The 17,583-nt window shown below is 30.5% G+C and overlaps 1 protein-coding gene across 1 annotated transcript; it reads left to right on the top strand.

Annotated features, from left to right (window-relative positions):
* Nucleotides 1-13,207: 13,207 nt before the first annotated feature.
* Nucleotides 13,208-16,480, top strand: LOC120083375 (alpha carbonic anhydrase 7-like). The gene is made up of 6 exons (XM_090316555.1): nt 13,208-13,396; nt 14,599-14,816; nt 15,242-15,451; nt 15,544-15,708; nt 15,824-15,877; nt 16,257-16,480. The coding sequence occupies exons 1-6, from the start codon at nt 13,309-13,311 to the stop codon at nt 16,335-16,337; spliced, it is 816 nt and encodes a 271-aa protein (XP_090172681.1). The 5' UTR covers nt 13,208-13,308; the 3' UTR covers nt 16,338-16,480.
* The last annotated feature ends 1,103 nt before the right edge of the window (nt 16,481-17,583 follow it).

A 17,583-nucleotide genomic window follows, 5' to 3' on the forward strand; every position in this document is an offset into this window, starting at 1 on the left:
CAAAGTCTCACATTAGCTAAGGTGATATGAAAACCCTAGCAATTTGAAAATTAAGAACCCTTTATTTATTCAAACCCTGAATAACAAATTCTAAAATCCCCAAAATCAAGTAAGCATAACTTGAAGGAGAGTTACAAAAAGGTTACCTTGTGATCGAAGACCATGAGGTAAGGAGATCTACTTCCCTAATTAAGGTTTGAACACACCTCAAGCAAGTTGATCCATCTTACTTGAATGCTCAATCATGCAACTCTAAATAAAAAATTGCAAAAAATATGGTGATAAATCTCTATCATCAACCTAGAGAAAAAGAATATCATTCCCCAATTCAAAATCCAAAGGCAATTTTGTAAAATCTAATGGCCAGGCTATATATAGATTCCAAAACCAAAATGTGTGGCACATCATAAACTTTAATAACATTATTTAATATACTTTAGAAAGGATAAACTTGGAAAATAAGAAAATTACAACAAAATTATTAAATAAAATATAATTAATAATTTGATACCTGAACGATTCATATCAAAAGGGTTGGTCATATCAATATAAGGGAGAACAACCATCTCTAATTGTAATGTGATCTTCTGGGTGAAATCAAAAGTAAAGTGATATGGGTAAAAACTAATTTGATAAACATTAGAATGAGGCAGTGAAAGAAAGAGGAAAAGATGAGATGTTCATCAAAGCATGTCAATAGCTATGATTGTAGCATCAAAGTATCAAAACATCAAGGCATCCAAAAATCCAAATGTGTGCCACATCGAAGCATCGAAGGTGGACATCAGAGTTAACTGCCAGAGTTGGCCACCAAAGGTGGTCATCAAAGCATGTCACTAGCTATGATTGTTGCAGGAGTTAGTCGTCGGCGATATGGCCAGTAGGCGGTGTCATTAGAAACATTAGAAGGAGGGAGTGAATGAAAGAGGAAAATATGGGGTTACTCGAATAATGTACAAATTTAAGCCAACATTTTCATTCTGATTCTTCCTATAGATATTCTTTCCTTAGTTGTTTTCTGTTCATATTTTTCTTAAAATTTATGGACACGGTTGTACAATCTATAAAACAGATCTTGTTCAAATAAGTTTTTGTACAATTTCACGTGGTGCACACATAGAGTTAGAGAGGCAAAGTTAGTACCATTTGACCCTTAAATAGAGCATACTTGAAGAAGAAATCAAAGGGTTCAAAGAACTAGACAAGATCAGCAAAATGACTGGAAATAAAGTGAGAGTCGAAGGCAATGAGAGATAATTTATGAGCTCATCTGTGCAAATAACTTTCAGCTGAAGATTGAATGGTTCAAGAAGGCAAACACGAATCAACTAGACGACTCAAAACACCATTTCTTTTTTAGATGGAGGACTTGAAAATTTTAAATTAGGCTAACTAACTAAAACTTAACTAAATGCTTAAAAGAAATTGAGCAATGGCTCAAAATCATATTTTTATTCTATGCATAATAATGTTAAAGCTTATTGAGTATGACTGCCAAATAGGGTGTAGATGAACCGTTTTCATCCGTATATATATATACTAATACTTTTGATTTTAGATATTAAGGGTATTCATTCAAATTTTGACCTATCAAATCCAACTTTGAAAGCTCAACGGAATTTTTGAAATAAGATGCTAACGGTTTCTATCTTTATATTACAATAAGGGTATTTGAACACTTCTTTTTTAATCTTTAAGGACATTAATGAAACTTTCATTTGAAAATTCATGTGTATTTTTTAACAAACAAGCTAACAGTTTACGTATAAACTCATGTGTTGTCTATGTGTCTCAAGATTACACACTACAATGTCCATGTAATCCATCTCCTACTCATCAAATTGCCTGTAAATAGTAGCATTTGATGGATTTTGTAAACGGATACATATTGGTAAGAAATCCAAATAATTTGGAACCGATTTCTTCTTTTTATTTCCTATTTTTTATTTTCTAATTTTAGTTATTTATTTTATATATTTAAATATTTATATTATGTTATATTTTTTCAATATTCGTGTTCCTGTTATGTCTCGTTTTGCTACTTAATTTTACAAAAGAGTAGAATAGCATTATAAAGTTCAAATTTTGGACTCTATATTTTTTTGCTTTTGTTTGGTCTCTATATGTTAAAATATTTATTTTCATCCTTGTACCTATAAGCTGTAACTTTGATTCATTTTTTAACAAACAACATTAATTAATTTTAGTTTATGTACTTCCAAAATATTCATTTTAGTTTAACACCACCACTAGCAACCACTGACGATCACCACCATCATCACTAGCCACTTCTAGCATCACCACCGCCGATCATCTTTGGCGACTATCATCGGACCATCGCCGCCCATCTCTAGTGGCCAACTCCGGCCACCACCACTACCGACCACTTTCAACCACCACCGCCGTCGACCAATAGCAGCGACCACCTTTACTCATTATCACCAGCCAACTTCAGTGGTCACCTATGGCGATTAACTTCGTCGACTATCACCAACGACTTCTTTTGGCCACCACTGCTAGTAGCCAATCACACTTGGCCACCTTTGGCTACCATTGACTTATGACCACAACGACAAGCAACTATAGGAACCATTTCCACAATTTTGATAACGACCAACTCTAGTGACCATTATTTTAAATTAATAATTAATAATACTTTTGAATCGTCCTTTGTAATAATAGGATATTAATAAAAACACTTTTAGTATATAACATGCTAAAGAAATATATATATAAAAACACTTTTAACAAGGAGTTGGCCTGAATCCATATCACATTAAAAAAATATCCTTATTTCTAAGCACTAGCGTGTGGGATTTTAGTCGTCTTCTTCTTCTTTTACTTAAAAATAAAAAATAAAAATAAAAATGATAATCATGATCCACAAATTTCAAATGGTACACATTCGTCTAATTGGATGGGTCCATAGTCTATTTGGATTATCAATTATTTATCAATTATTTCAAATGGCAGAAGGTTTCATGGAAATTACCTCTTAAATACAGAAGTTTCCATGAAATCCCCTCTGAATAGAAATTCCAAAAAGTTCCCAAAAATTTCAAATACTAGAACGTTTGTTTCTTGGCGGTCTAACTATGTGTTTTGAATACATTTTCAAATATTTAATTGAAAAAATAAATTATTTTAAAAAAAATTGGAGTATTTGACAACCTCTCAAAATATGTTTTCAAGTATATTTCAATCCCTTTTTATCAAAATTTTTTAAACAAGAATGAGATTTTTTGAAAAATATTTTCTAAATTTTAGAAATAAGAAATTAAGTAAGTTTATTTCTCAAAAAAATATAAAACAATAACGGAAAATTGAAAACGATAATATTATCCAACAACGCCCTAGATTCTATGTTTGTTGAATACATAAGCTAATTAGGGTCTCCAGATATCTTGGACTTTTTAGAATTTATATGTCATGGTCTGGAAACATGGATTTTCACATTTAGAGGACATCGTCGACATTTTTTCCCCTTTTAGTTATTAATTAAAGTTTTTTTTTTTTAAAAAAAACAAATTAATTTATATATAACTTTGAAATCAAATCTTTCATGTGTGAACCAACATAGACTCCTTCATTGGTGCATATCTACTTTTTTTTTTTCATTTTAAAATAAATTCAAAATGGCTCAAATTATTCGTCTCCTTCCAAAATTCATGTAGAATTGGTAAAATAAATCATCACATAATTCTTTTTTAATAAATTTAGAAAAAAAGAGAATGTTGAGTACATGAAAAAATCAATAATGTTAATGAAATTCTCATACTATTCATTTTATTTTGACATATATATATATATATATATATTAGGTTTTATCCTTGCATATTTTAAAGAAATATTATACATGCTTCAAAAATAATATTAATTTTAAAAGAAAATCCTGCATCTAAATTTAGGTCCCATTTGGTAACTATTTAGTTTTTATTTTTTGAAAATTAAGTCTATTGACACTTTTTCCATCTTCAAATTTCTTCTTTTGTTTTCTATTTTTTACCAATGATTTAGAAAACAAGTCAAAATTTGAAAAAAAAAATAGCTTTTAAATTTTTTTTTTTGTTTTAATAATTTTGCTAATAATTTGACCATTGTATTTAAAAAAAGATGCAAATCATTATAAAAAATTGAGAGAAAATAGGCTTAATTTTCATAATCCAAATACAAAAAACAAAATGATTATTAAACAGAGTCTTTATTAAAGGATATAGTTTTTTTTTTCTTTTTTATTTTTTACCATAATAACTAAGGGGTGGGAGATTAAATCTTCGACCTAAAGGATAGAGGTCATGCCAATATCACTAAATTAAGCACACTTTTGCAACTAATTAAAGGTTATGGGTATGTATTGCTTTTTACCCTTTTTGATGGGTTAATTGGAGTAATGAAGATGTTTTAAAAAATAAATTTTCATTGTTTTGTAATTTTTATTTTATATTCAAAACTACAATATATTCATGGACTATTAAACGATGGTATGCTACTTCCCGGATTTAAACTCTGCACACTTAGAAATAAAGTAAATTATTATTAAATTTTCCTAAGAGAATATTATTAAATTGAATAATATGTCTAATTATTTTAATTTGAAATTTAAAGTGAAATATTCATTTGATTATTGTTCCAATTATAAGCATAATTACTCTAAATCTATATTGAATAGATTAACCCTATAATCATTCAAACCAAATTGTTAAGAATAATTAATATATCGAATTCTATTGAGAGATTGATGATAACTTGAATATGACGATGACCTTAAGATGACTATAGTCTTCCTCAACCAAAACTCCAATGCCCTTACTGAGATCTCTCTCTAGATGAGATCAATGAAAGACTGACTGCTTATAGTTTTGGTATATGAGGACTATAACCCTAAAGTCTCTTTATATACTAGAGTTTCCCTTAAACCATAAAAAACTAGGCATAGGTTTTTACCCATTAAGTTCATACTCAATTAGCAATCTAGGACCTTAATTAATTAGATCACATAATAGGACACAGTCTAATAAAATAACCCAACGTGATAAATTATTAATCCACATACATAGCCTATACTTCAATTATATGTATTATTATTTAAATACATGTAACAATCTCCCACTTGGACTATGTTTGTGTACCTGATATAATTAGATCACATAAACCTTAAGTGCACATAAATAGATTATTTCAATAATAGAATTCCCTTTAGTTCAATTTGGTCCATCTCCTGTATTAGCACGGAATCAAGGCGACTTTCGTGACTACCCTCGTTACCAAACCTTACTTGATCACTAATTCCAATACGTTCAATGAAATAGATAAATTATTGATTGATAGTATGGAAAAAACATTCAAAATTATCTAGATCATGTCTATTTCAAAGTGGTCCAAATTTCTTAGTGAGATCATTCTTAAAAACTTTATGCTAAACCGCATGTATGATAAACAAGTTCAGATAATAAAACATAAACCATCAACATTATTCTATATAGAAAATAAACAAAATATGATAAAAAAGAACATGCTCAACAAAAAACTCTAACTAAACTATGGAATCATAAAAGTGACTGACACCCATGTGAGCAACCTTCTCATGAAAAATTGTAGGTGGTAAATCTTTAGTCAATGAATTTGCCGCCACAAAGTTTGATCCTATGTGTTCTATTGAAATTTGACCATTTTGAATTCTTTCTTTAAAAATCAGTAACTTCACGTTTGCATACTTTGATTTTGTATTGCTTTTGTTGTTGTTGGAATACATCACTGTCAACTTATTGTCACAAAATAATTTTAGTGGTCTTTATATGCTACCACTATATATAACCCAGTGACAAAATTTTACAACCATATTATATGATTAGATGCCTCATAACATGCTATAAACTCTGTAGCCATGGTAGAAGAAGCCATAATTGTTTGTTTAACACTTTTTCAGGATACATCTTCTCCAACCAACATGAAGATATAGTCTGAAGTGGATAGAAAAGTGTCTTGGTATCCAGCATAATTGGAATTAGAATACCCAATGATCTCCAGAACGTATGATCTCCAATAAGCGAGCATATAATCTTTTATTCTTTGTAAATATCTAACCCGTTTGGCTGCTCTCCAATGATTCATCCCCAAGTTACTCAAATATCTATCTAACACTCCAACTATGAACGCAATATTTTTGACGTGTACATACTTGAGCGTACATTAGACTTCCAGCAACCGATGCATAGGAAACCTTCTACATTTCCTTAGTCTCAAGTATTATCTTAGGGCATTGACCTAAATGAAATTTATCACCTTTAACGACCGGGGTATCTCTTGGTGCACGCTCATTCATACCAAATCTACTCAAAATCTTTTCATTGTAGTTCTTTTGTGATAAACTCAAAATACCCTGAGAAAGATCTCGAAGCATTTCAATTCCTAATACAAAGGAAGCATCACCAAGATCTTTCATCTTAAAATTCTTTTTGAGAAACCACTTAGTATCATGCTAACCTACATAATTACTTGTTATGAGTATGTCATCAACATATAACACCAGAAAGATAGATTTTCTCCCACTGAACTTGTGATGTACACAATCTTCCACTATATTCACCACAAAACCAAAGAAGGTAATTACTTCATGGAATTTGTGATACCATTGACGAGAGGCTTGTTTGAGACCACAGATAAATTTCATCAATTTGTACACTATAGACGTTGAATTACCAGACACAAAGTTTTCTGGTTGAACCATATAAATCGTCTCACCAATATTCCCATTGAGAAGCACAGTTTGTATATCCATAAAGAGTACTCTAAATCAAAGTGAGCTACTCATGCGATGATTACCCTAAAAGAGCCTTTCGATGAAACCAGAGATAACATTTATTTGAAATCAATGCCTTCCTTTTGAGTAAAATCCTCTTACAATAAGATGAGCCTTATATCTTTCGATATTGTCGTGTGAATCCCTTTTGATTTTAAACATCTCTTATATCATTGAACTTATAACCTTTATAAAACAATGAATTTGTGAAAATCCTTTTTCGTTTGCATTATGATGACTTTGATTAAATATAACGTTTATATTATTCTATGTAATATCATGCTCAATGAAAAGTTTATTTTTCATTTTAATCATAACGCTTATAATTATTATACATAAAAAATAAACATACATATTCATTTCTCTACATCTTACATTATAACATTTATGATGTGTAAATATGCTTAATAAAAACATGCACTCAAATAATATAACAATTATATTATAATGCATGAGCATGCTTATATTAATCATGTAACCATATAACATTTATATGATGCATGGTCATGTTTATCTTAAGGTGGAATTTTAAAATTATATGGCATACATTATGCAACATATAAAACATATAGTTAAATAATACATCACATGCATATAAAACTATAAATATCTATGATAGACCAAATATTGACACCCTACTTTTAACAAAATTAAAATTACAAAGGAGAGTTGTCATCCTTGCGTTGGAATAGACTCTTGCGATGAGTTATCAGTCAGGTACCTTCTATGACACACAAACCGAGATAGACAAAGGGGTTTCCGCTAAACTCCACGCATGGCAGACGAAGTGCTCGACGCATGGTGCCTCGCTCGACTCGTGAGTTTCGAGTATCGCATGCGTTGGACAATGAAGTTCAATGCATGGGCATTTCCCTCTGCACACAACTATGAGAGTTGCATCCACTACGCCTAAGTCCCTTCATCGCATTGGCATCGACTCGCCGCATGGGTATGCTACCTAACACATAGGTTTCTGTTCAACCTTGTAAGTGTCGACGCATGTTATGCATTGACGCGCTTATCATCAAGCTCCTCTACTCTGCAAGGCCATCACCCGGGCGCATGGAATGCATTTTGTCACAAGCCAGCATCACATGTCATCTAGTCGCAAGCCCTCATTGCATACCATCTCATCGCAAGCCATCATTGCATACTAAGATACCAGGCACCGAGAGACAGAAGAAAATCCTCTATTTTTCTTTGAAAATATGGGCTTTGGACAACATTGTTTGTGACCCCAAACAACCCAAAAAATAGACTCGATTGCAAAAATAAAATGCCCAAGCAATAGGCTCTTACATTGATCAAATCAACTAAAAATTTTATAATCTATGCTGCCAATAAATTAAGTTATCTATCAAGAAAATCTCATACATTTTCAAGCAAAATGTAGAAAAATAACCCACCTCGTGGATTGAATTTTGTTTAAAAAAATAGAAAATCAAAATGCAAGAAAACGTTGTCTCTGATACCAATTGAAGAAATCGAATTCCCGTGGAAGCATGTGAATACATTGCATTTAGACATTCATTTTTATGAAAACAAAAAATAGTAAATTAAAACATGCATTTGTAGGATAAACATTCAAACAAAACTATAACCATGCTAGAAAAGACAAAGAAGAGAAGAAATCAAAACTCACCTTTATTGATTCTTCAAGCTTTCCTCTTTCATCATTATCAACAATCTCGAACTTCTCGAATGAAGAATAACACACCAACAAAGTTATCTTGCTATTCTCTAGGATTCGACAAAACTTGAAAGACTGGTCTCTAAGAACTTTTGAAGAGAAAAAGAGTAGAAAATTTTTAGAGATAAGTTAGAGAGAAGGTAGAGACTTGGAGAAGGGTTAACCCCTATGTAATAAAAACCCTTGTCCCAAAGGGGCTATAAGAATATATTTATATGGAGAAAGGTTACCCTTTATACACTCAGTGCTAATTAATTAAATACCACTTATTTAATCAATTGCCACATTACTTAAATATCTATATATTAAATCCTATTTAATATATATTTAATTAATTATCATAAATATCATATATTTATACTATCCTCCAATCTCCATTATTTCTTAATCAATTAATTAACCATCAATTAACCAACTAGATGACTATATTAAATCATATTTAATATGAAGTTAATCAACATATAAATATCACATATTTATATGTGTATATCTCTTTATGAATCCAATTCATATAAATCTAATATTTGAATCTTATTCAAATTTGCTCTCTTACATAATTTGGATCATACATCATATCTATAATTAACCATATATAATAATCTCATTAATATAAGATTCTCTCATTTGATTTGAACAATTTAAATCATTCCTCATTACTATCTTTTAGTGAGCTAATAAGGGGACCTTATGGACCTACAAATTAAAAGCTTCAATGATACAAGATTAATTGATTAAACTCATTTAATCCAATTAATCAATATTCAATTAACTACCGACACTCCACTAAAGATCGAAGTTCCACTCTTCAAACTGTAGATATATTTTTGTGTTCATTGATATAACCAATCAACAAAGTGATGACCTTTCACAAATGCTCATAACTACAGTTGGGTCAAAATACCGTTTTACCCCTGCAATTACATCTAACTTCTTAAGTATCACTAATTCCTCTAATGATCAAATAGTTTATAGTCTAACTATAAACTAATACCTCTAGGGCCAATGAGAGGTAGACCTCATTGTTCAAGACCCAAAACAAGCTATTGAGGGAGCAATTTGTGTACTTTCCTAATGAATGAGAATGAGTGAATTTCATCTTGTGTAGTTTTGTTCCCAACTCCCTAATCATAAAAATCCAAAAAATGTAGACTTATTGAGTCGGCTATCATGACTACTCTCACCCATACAGATCAAAGGACTATTAGTTTTTTCAAGTAACGGTGTTATATGGTCATCATAATGAAATATTAGTTTCTTCAAGTAACGGTGTTATAAAGAGAATCTAATTATTTTGCCATCGCCCACATAGATGAATCTTTCAGTTAGCATAGATTTTCTTTTCTTTTTATCGCGATATTCATACGTAAATGTCAAAATTGTAATGTTGACATATCAATCATCTGTTGCCTTTAAAATCCATTTTCTCTGGTTTACAGGACTCTCCTTGTCCTTTAATTTTATATCTTTGTTCTTGAGTTTCTAATGGTTTTCTCCTTTTCAATGACCTTGTGTTAATGCCTCCTGTGGAGGTTTTCTTGCTTCTTTAATGACATTGTCTCGAAGCCAGGAACAACATTTCACCAATAACCAATCCAAGCATTGAAATGCTAAACTTGGCTTTTCAACTTTATCTCCCAATGTTTTGGGCTTCAATTTCTAAGCCTGTTTAGTTACCATTTTTTTTTTTTTTTTTTGGTTTTTGATTATGAGAATCAAGCGTAGAACATATACTTTCTTATCATAATTTGTATCTTTCTTGAGAACAATAATTCAATTCTTAGTAAAATTCCAAAAACAAAAACAACTTTTTGAAAGCTACTTCTTTTAGTTCTAAAAATTTTGCTTAGTTTTTTAAATCATTGGTAAAAAGTGGATAATAAATGAAGAAATTTGGAGATAAAAGTAGTGTTCATAAGCTTAATTTTCAAACCAAAAAAAAAAAAACAAAATGATTACCAAACGGGACCTAAAAATTCATTAGTTACATATGTTTTGATACAATTTAATTACTTAAAATGCATGTTGTATCCTTTAAATACTATATTATATTTCAATTCACTAGTATAAAATTTGGCTTTAATGTCAGTCAATATTAACGTCAAGACGATAAAATGATAGACAGGTGATCCACATTGAAAAAAGTGTTATTCTAGGGGTTGATGTTGAGCGTTTTCGGACATTAAAGGGTGGCCACATTTTTAACATGGACTATTTTCAAATATAGGAAAATGAACCAAAATATTTATAAACGCAATAAAATTTTACTCTCTATCTGCGACAGACCGTGATAGACTACTATTTGTGTCTATCTGTTACATGATAGACATAGATAGTAGTCTATCGTAGACACAAATAATAATCTATCAGGGTCTATCAAAAATAGACTGTGATATTTTTCTATTTGTTTGTAAATATTTTTCAGCAATTTTGTCATTTAAAATAATTTCCATTTTTAATATACAATGTTGGATTGCCTTTGATGTCAGTCAATATCAAACATTCGAGTGCATCCAACATTAAATGTCTTTTATGTAAAAGGCAATGTTTGTCATCGCTTTTTATTGTGAAAACATACGTGAGAAACTAACAATATTTCTCTTTCATCTGTATATGCACAAAATAAAAGGTCATTGACTTTTGTACACACAAGTCAACTTTGAACAAACAAAAAACTAGCTAATTCACTGCATCTATTTACAATAAAGAAAGTGATAAATTATTTAGACAATAAGCTTTCAACAAGGTATATTGATCAATGTATACATAGAATTAGAACTCTAAAGATTGAATAACTGATTTTCTTCTTGGAAGATCATATAGTTATTACCCCTAAAAAATTGGAATGAAAATATGTTTGCTTAAGTATAAAAGAGAGAATTTAAAAAGAAATGAATCATATCTAAATAGAAGTTGCACAAAGTATAAAGTTTATGATTATACAAACCACCAAATTATCGTGTGCTAGAGAAAGGACAAATAGACTACTTTACAGTTTTATAGATACAAAAGAATCACACACTAAAATGAAACCAAAGCATATATACCATGTATTTAGAACATAAACAAATGTAGGAAGTTTCTTCAATGCATAAAGGAGAGTCCAAAGCATGTACTATATTCATTGTGTCAAAGATAGGGTTGGCAATAGAGGGGGAGTCCCGATCCTCGTTTCTACAGGGGTATTTTCCCCTATTCCCACCCAGTCCCTGTCAAATGAAAGCGGCAGTTATATATATTAAAAAATAAAAAATTTAATTGGGACGGGGCGGGATAAACTCCTCGTCCCCGTGAAATAAAAAATTTACCGTCATTTTCCATTGTTTACTCGTTATGTGTGTTTTTGATGTTCGGGAGGTTCCATGTTTGTCGTGGGGGATGGGTAGAGTTTCATTACACCCGTCTTATCCTTGAACTCGGAGTTCTTGTGTGTTTATGAATGTTTACGAAGTTTAATGTGTTGTTGGGGGGTGGGTTGAGATTGGGCTAAACCATTTTGGGGACAAAGTTTGAGTTTTATGTGTGTTGGTCATTGTTTACTCGTTTTGTGTATTTTTTATATTCGGGAGGTTACATGTTTGTCATGGCGGGTGGGTAGAGTTTCATTACCATCCGTATTGAAGTTTGAACATATTGTGGATGTTTACCGATATAACATTTGAATGTTTTTGTTTTATTGTAGAATGCTGTTCGGAGATGAGCTGGGACAATTGTTGAAGATGCTGTGTTCGAGACGTGTTCTAGACGTTGTTTTGATTTTATTTCTTTTATGTATTTGTGATATGAATGTTTATGAACTTCTAGTATCGACTTCATTTGGATATTTTAATTTTTTATTTACTTATTATAATATCGAGTTCATTCTTGTTGTTTCATTATGTGAATCTATATTTGGTTTACTATGTTTTACAGGTTATTCAGATTAAATTTTAAAAAATTACAAACGATAGATTAAAAATATTCGATAGACAATTTTCAACTAATGAATAAACTCCCTACGCATATATTACTACGTCGGGAGTTCTTGTATCTCCCAACACATTAAGTAAAACCGTCGGGAGTTCTGGAACTCCGGACGCATAGAACAACGTCGGGAGTTCGGGAACTCCCGACGCACTTTAAAACGGTGTCGGGAGTTAGTTGGGAAACTCTTGACGCACATATAGGGCGTCAGGAGTTTCCTGACTAACTCCCGACGCCGTTTTAAAGTGCGTTGAGAGATCCTCTCCCGATGGGTTTCTCCCGACCAAACTCCCGACGATCTTTTATTCGTCGGGAGAGGCTCTCCCGACACATTTTCCACACTTTTCCGACGAAATTTGATGTCGGAAGATGTCCAATTTCTTGTAGTGTATCAACGCCCATTTTTCTTTTTACTGAAATTGAAGGTCTAATTTCTTGTATTGCTTAATTAAAAAGATTACGTGCATTAAAATAGCCAATAAATCATTGGGACTAACAATAAATAAATCCTATTAAAATACCTCATAAATGTGCTAGCTATCCTCTATTAGACACAAAAACCTCAAGGACCACCCTATTTGGTTGTAAAAGAACCCGTACGGTAGCGTTTTGTTTCAAATGTTCATTGATTATTTATATATGTGATGTAGTTGCCAATAATATTTTTTTTTCAAACATAGTTGAAATTGACGATCGAAGAAACTTTGAAGCTTTAGATTTCTATGCATTCAGACTTCAAATTTTGGCCTTATAAATAGGCAAGTTTTTGGTTCTCAAACATCCAGAAGTCACAACAACCTTGATTTTCTTGGTTATACAAAGAAGAATTTGAAGAAGAAATCAAAGTTTTTATTTGAAGATGGAAAAGCTCAGCTTTCATGTGTTGTTTTGCTCATTTTTCTGTGCCTTTTTTTTGGTTTCATGGCCTGCAATATCTCAAGAAGTTGGTAGGACTCATGCCTCTCTTATTATATGATTAGCTTTCTTTCCTTTTGTATTTTATTTATTTTATTTTTGTTTGTTTCTTTTTTGACAAATTATATTAAACGTGGTTGAGATTTGTATTTGGTGCCTATTTGTCTGCAAAATTTTAAAATGAACCTTTTTAATCCTTGATATTTGAAAAATTGTCTATAAGAGACTAAGAATGTTCATTTGCAATTTTCATAAAGATCATATATATAGACATGAAATTTTTTTTTGTCTTTTTATTTATTTTTTTGTTATTTTCTATTTATCTAAGTTCACTTTTGATAATTTTTTTTTAAAATTTTTGTTTTAAATATTGATGTTAGGTACATATGTATTATGTTGATTTTCAAGTGAGTTTTAGATGACTTCTAGCTCTTAAATATTTTTTTGAGATGTTTAGAGTATTAGATTACATAATTAAAATGTGTTTTTGTAAATTATAAAAACATTAAAAGGAATGTGCAAGTGATTTTAGAATAAGTCCAAAAATGTCGATCGAAAACATAATTTTCTATTTAAAAAAGCATATGCATAAAAAAGATAGTTTTTTCTCCAATGGTTGAAATCGAATGGACAGTACCAACAATAACAGTAATAACAACAATAATAACAAGTAGACTTTTTTTACATTCCCATCTTACTCTATTTTTCTTTATTTATTTAATCAAATTTCGTGGCAAAAATTTTATAGAATAATTATTGGGAAGTTTTCAGAAAAAAAAAGGAAACTATTTACACAAAATAACAAAAACTTAATTTTTTTTATAGAAATTGGTAGAGGCTAATAGAAGTCTATCGGTGTTTATCAGTAATAAAAACTAATAGAAATCTACCATTGATAGATGCAGCATAGACTTTTAATAACGTCTATCAATATTTTTTTCCTCCTATTTTTGTCAATAGTTTGACATTTTTTCTACCTGTAATTATTTTCCATAATTTAATTATGAAATGGAGAATTAATGATTAGGAGTGAAGTCGACTGAAAAAGCCAATCAAATTGATGGGATGATTGCATTTGATTTCCAAAATGTCATTTTTGAAGTAATATTTCGATTTTTACCCAAATAAAACAATGTTTAATTTGATACTCCAATATTTGTTGAGAAAAAAAAAAAAAAAAAGTAAAATGGACTTTACTTACCATTCCATTTGATTGTCTTTCATATGCATGCAGAAAATCAGAAAGAGTTTGATTATAATAACAAGGGAAAGAAAGGACCTGCACATTGGGGAGATCTTAAACGAGAATGGCATAACTGCAAGACTGGACGCATGCAATCTCCTATTGATTTGTTGAATAGAAGAGTCCGTATTGTATCTCATTTTACGGACCTTAAAATCGACTATAAACCTTCCAATGCAACTCTTAAAAACAGAGGACATGATATAATGGTAACAACAATAACATTAGTTAGCATTTTTGTGTTTTTTATCTGTTTTAAAAGAGACATTCATCTTTTTTGTGTTAAATCATATTTGATTCAACTTTCAATCTCCTTCTTTTAAAATATACAAATTAGGGGATTTCAAAAATAGAAAAATAAGGAAAACTATTTACATGAAATAACAAAATTTTAATTTTCTTTGGTAGAGGCTAATAGAGGCTGATAGAAGTCTGTCTATTCATGTCTATTAGTGGTAGACGCTGATAGACATGTAAATTTTAATTATCGGTTTTTTTTTTTTTTTTGCTATTTCTGTAAATAGTTTGACATTTTTTCCATCGGTAGAAATTTTCTTAATATTGTTATACATAGAATAAAAATATGATAATTGAGAAGAATCTAAATTTTGTATGTAAATTGAGATGAGTGTAGTTAAAATGGGGTGGTAAGGCTGGACATATGGAAGTAAATGGAACTCGATATTTTCTAAGACAAATTCATTGGCACTCACCCTCTGAGCACACTATCAATGGAAGAAGGTTTGCTTTAGAAACTCACTTAGTACACCAAAGCCAAACCGGAAAGGTTGCTGTCATTGGAATTCTCTATAATATTGGACGACGTGACTACTTCTTGTCCAGGGTAAAGTTTCATAATCTAAGCTACCATTTAAAGATTAGGTTTAATCTAATTAACAAAGTTTTCAATTTGGTATTGGTTGCTTCCCTTTTCAGATGAAACAACATTTGGAAGAAATATCACATACAAAGAAACATAAAGTATTGAATGTGGTCAATCCATCGTTGCTAAAGATGCGAAGCAGTTTATATTATAGATATATTGGCTCTTTAACGGTTCCTCCTTGTTCTCAAAATGTACTTTGGACCTTGGTCAGAAAGGTATTTTCCAATAAAACCTCTCTATCTCTAATCTTTTTTATATATATAAGCTATTCCATTATTCCCTAATGTGTCTCGTCTTTCTGTCTCAATTATATTCTTATGTATTTTTCAGATTAGGACTGTTGCACCCGAACAAGTAAAGTTGCTTCGTGTGGCCGTTCATGATGTAAGTAACATACCTTTTAAGGTTCCATTTGATTACACTTTACGCCTCGTTTGGTAACCATTTTTTTTTACAGCATGTAAGAAAACGTGAGGATATAGCTAAGCTTAATTTTTAAAACCACAAACAAAAAAATGAAATAATTATCTAACTGGGTCTAAATTTTATAATTTGATATCGTGAAAAGTATAATTATATTATAGGCATATTTTAAGTTCTATAATCTTTTCTTCTTGAACACTTTGTGAGTTTATTTATTTTAATTACAAGGCATTCAAACTTTTACTTCCTTGGTTTATGACATAGAATTGTAGTAAACTTTTTGTAATTAATTTTAAGATATAAACATAATAATATGGTTTAAATTGGTTTGTATGTGCAGGACTCAGACACTAATGCAAGGCCTTTGCAACCTCTCAATAATCGGAATATTCAACTTCGAATTAAATCAAACATAGATTGAGGAGAAGAATGATTCATAAATGCATACATATGACAAATATTTCTTCATCTTTCTTTCTCAACACTATGTTTTTATTTCAGATATAATAAACATCTTATGATTTTTATAATATACTCAACAATAAAATCATTTTTTTAATTTAATATTGAATATTAATCAATTTATTTGATTATGATGTGCAAATTGTTATGTGACGTCCTCAAATTTCAGCATAAATTAGGGAACATTATTAAACTTTTCTTACAGAATCAATGGGGCTCTTGCATAGAACAACAAGGTTATTTATCAATTATATCATACCCCAAATTTAAGCCTATATCATGGAATGTAATTAACCCACCCTTTAAATTTATGTGTGTCTTAAAGCTGGTGCCACAAGAAGAAAAATGAATTTCCATGATATAAGAGCATGGCCAAATTAAATTAAACGTCATAGTGTAAAAAGTGTCATAAAAACTGAAAGACATGTCAATATCTAGAATCAATCTCCTGTTTAATTTTCTTCAAATTAATAAGCAATCAAGAAACTTCCTTTAGCGGCCTCTAACAAATCAACCTCATTCTTATGCAAGTTATTCTGGTAGCCATGCAACCAAGGGTGTAATACAAGTTTTACACTCGGGTTTAAATTCAAATAAATTTATCAATTAACATTTGACGAAAACATTGAAAATGGTGATAAATTAGACATGTACATTTACATTACATAGACATTCAAATGTGCATGATTTGATGTCACGCACATCCTGTCGTAGATTACCCATCTCAACCAAGAATATGGCGTGCCGACAATAGACTCCAATTAAGATATAAAATAAATTATCAAAATTATTAAAGTAAACTCCAATTAAGATACTCTTTTAAAAATAAATAAAAATTGATAAAGAATTTGACAAAATTTTGTTCGAAAATCGAATAAACCAAACCATAAAATAAAACATACTTCCACATTACAGAAGAGAAACCAATCTTCACAATGTGTTTTTGATCAACTTGAAATAACAAGTAATCAGTGAAAGGATGAGTCGAGCCTTACCGAAACTAAAACAAGAAAATGTCGATGAAGATACTACGGATAGGGTTTATATTACTATCATTATTTTTTCTTTTCATTAATTCGAAAATAAACCCTTGAAGTAGAGGCGATGTCCATAAGGAGGGGCATGGATGACATATTTCTTTTTTTTTTTTTTTTTTGAACATATACTAAAGAGAAGAGAGGTCAGGTGCACCGGGACATATCAAC

The sequence above is a fragment of the Benincasa hispida genome, chromosome 8, assembly GCF_027475165.1.
Source record: "Benincasa hispida cultivar pf3 chromosome 8, pf3_genome.v1.1, whole genome shotgun sequence".
In the NCBI taxonomy this organism is placed as follows: domain Eukaryota; kingdom Viridiplantae; phylum Streptophyta; class Magnoliopsida; order Cucurbitales; family Cucurbitaceae; genus Benincasa; species Benincasa hispida.

Coding starts and splice junctions, on each gene's coding strand:
- LOC120083375 (XM_090316555.1), top strand. CDS start 13,309: ATGGAAAAGCTCAGCTTTCATGTGTTGTTTTGCTCATTTTTCTGTGCC. Junction 13,397..14,598: donor TGCAATATCTCAAGAAGTTG/GTAGGACTCATG, acceptor ATATGCATGCAG/AAAATCAGAAAGAGTTTGAT. Junction 15,709..15,823: donor TTTGGACCTTGGTCAGAAAG/GTATTTTCCAAT, acceptor TGTATTTTTCAG/ATTAGGACTGTTGCACCCGA.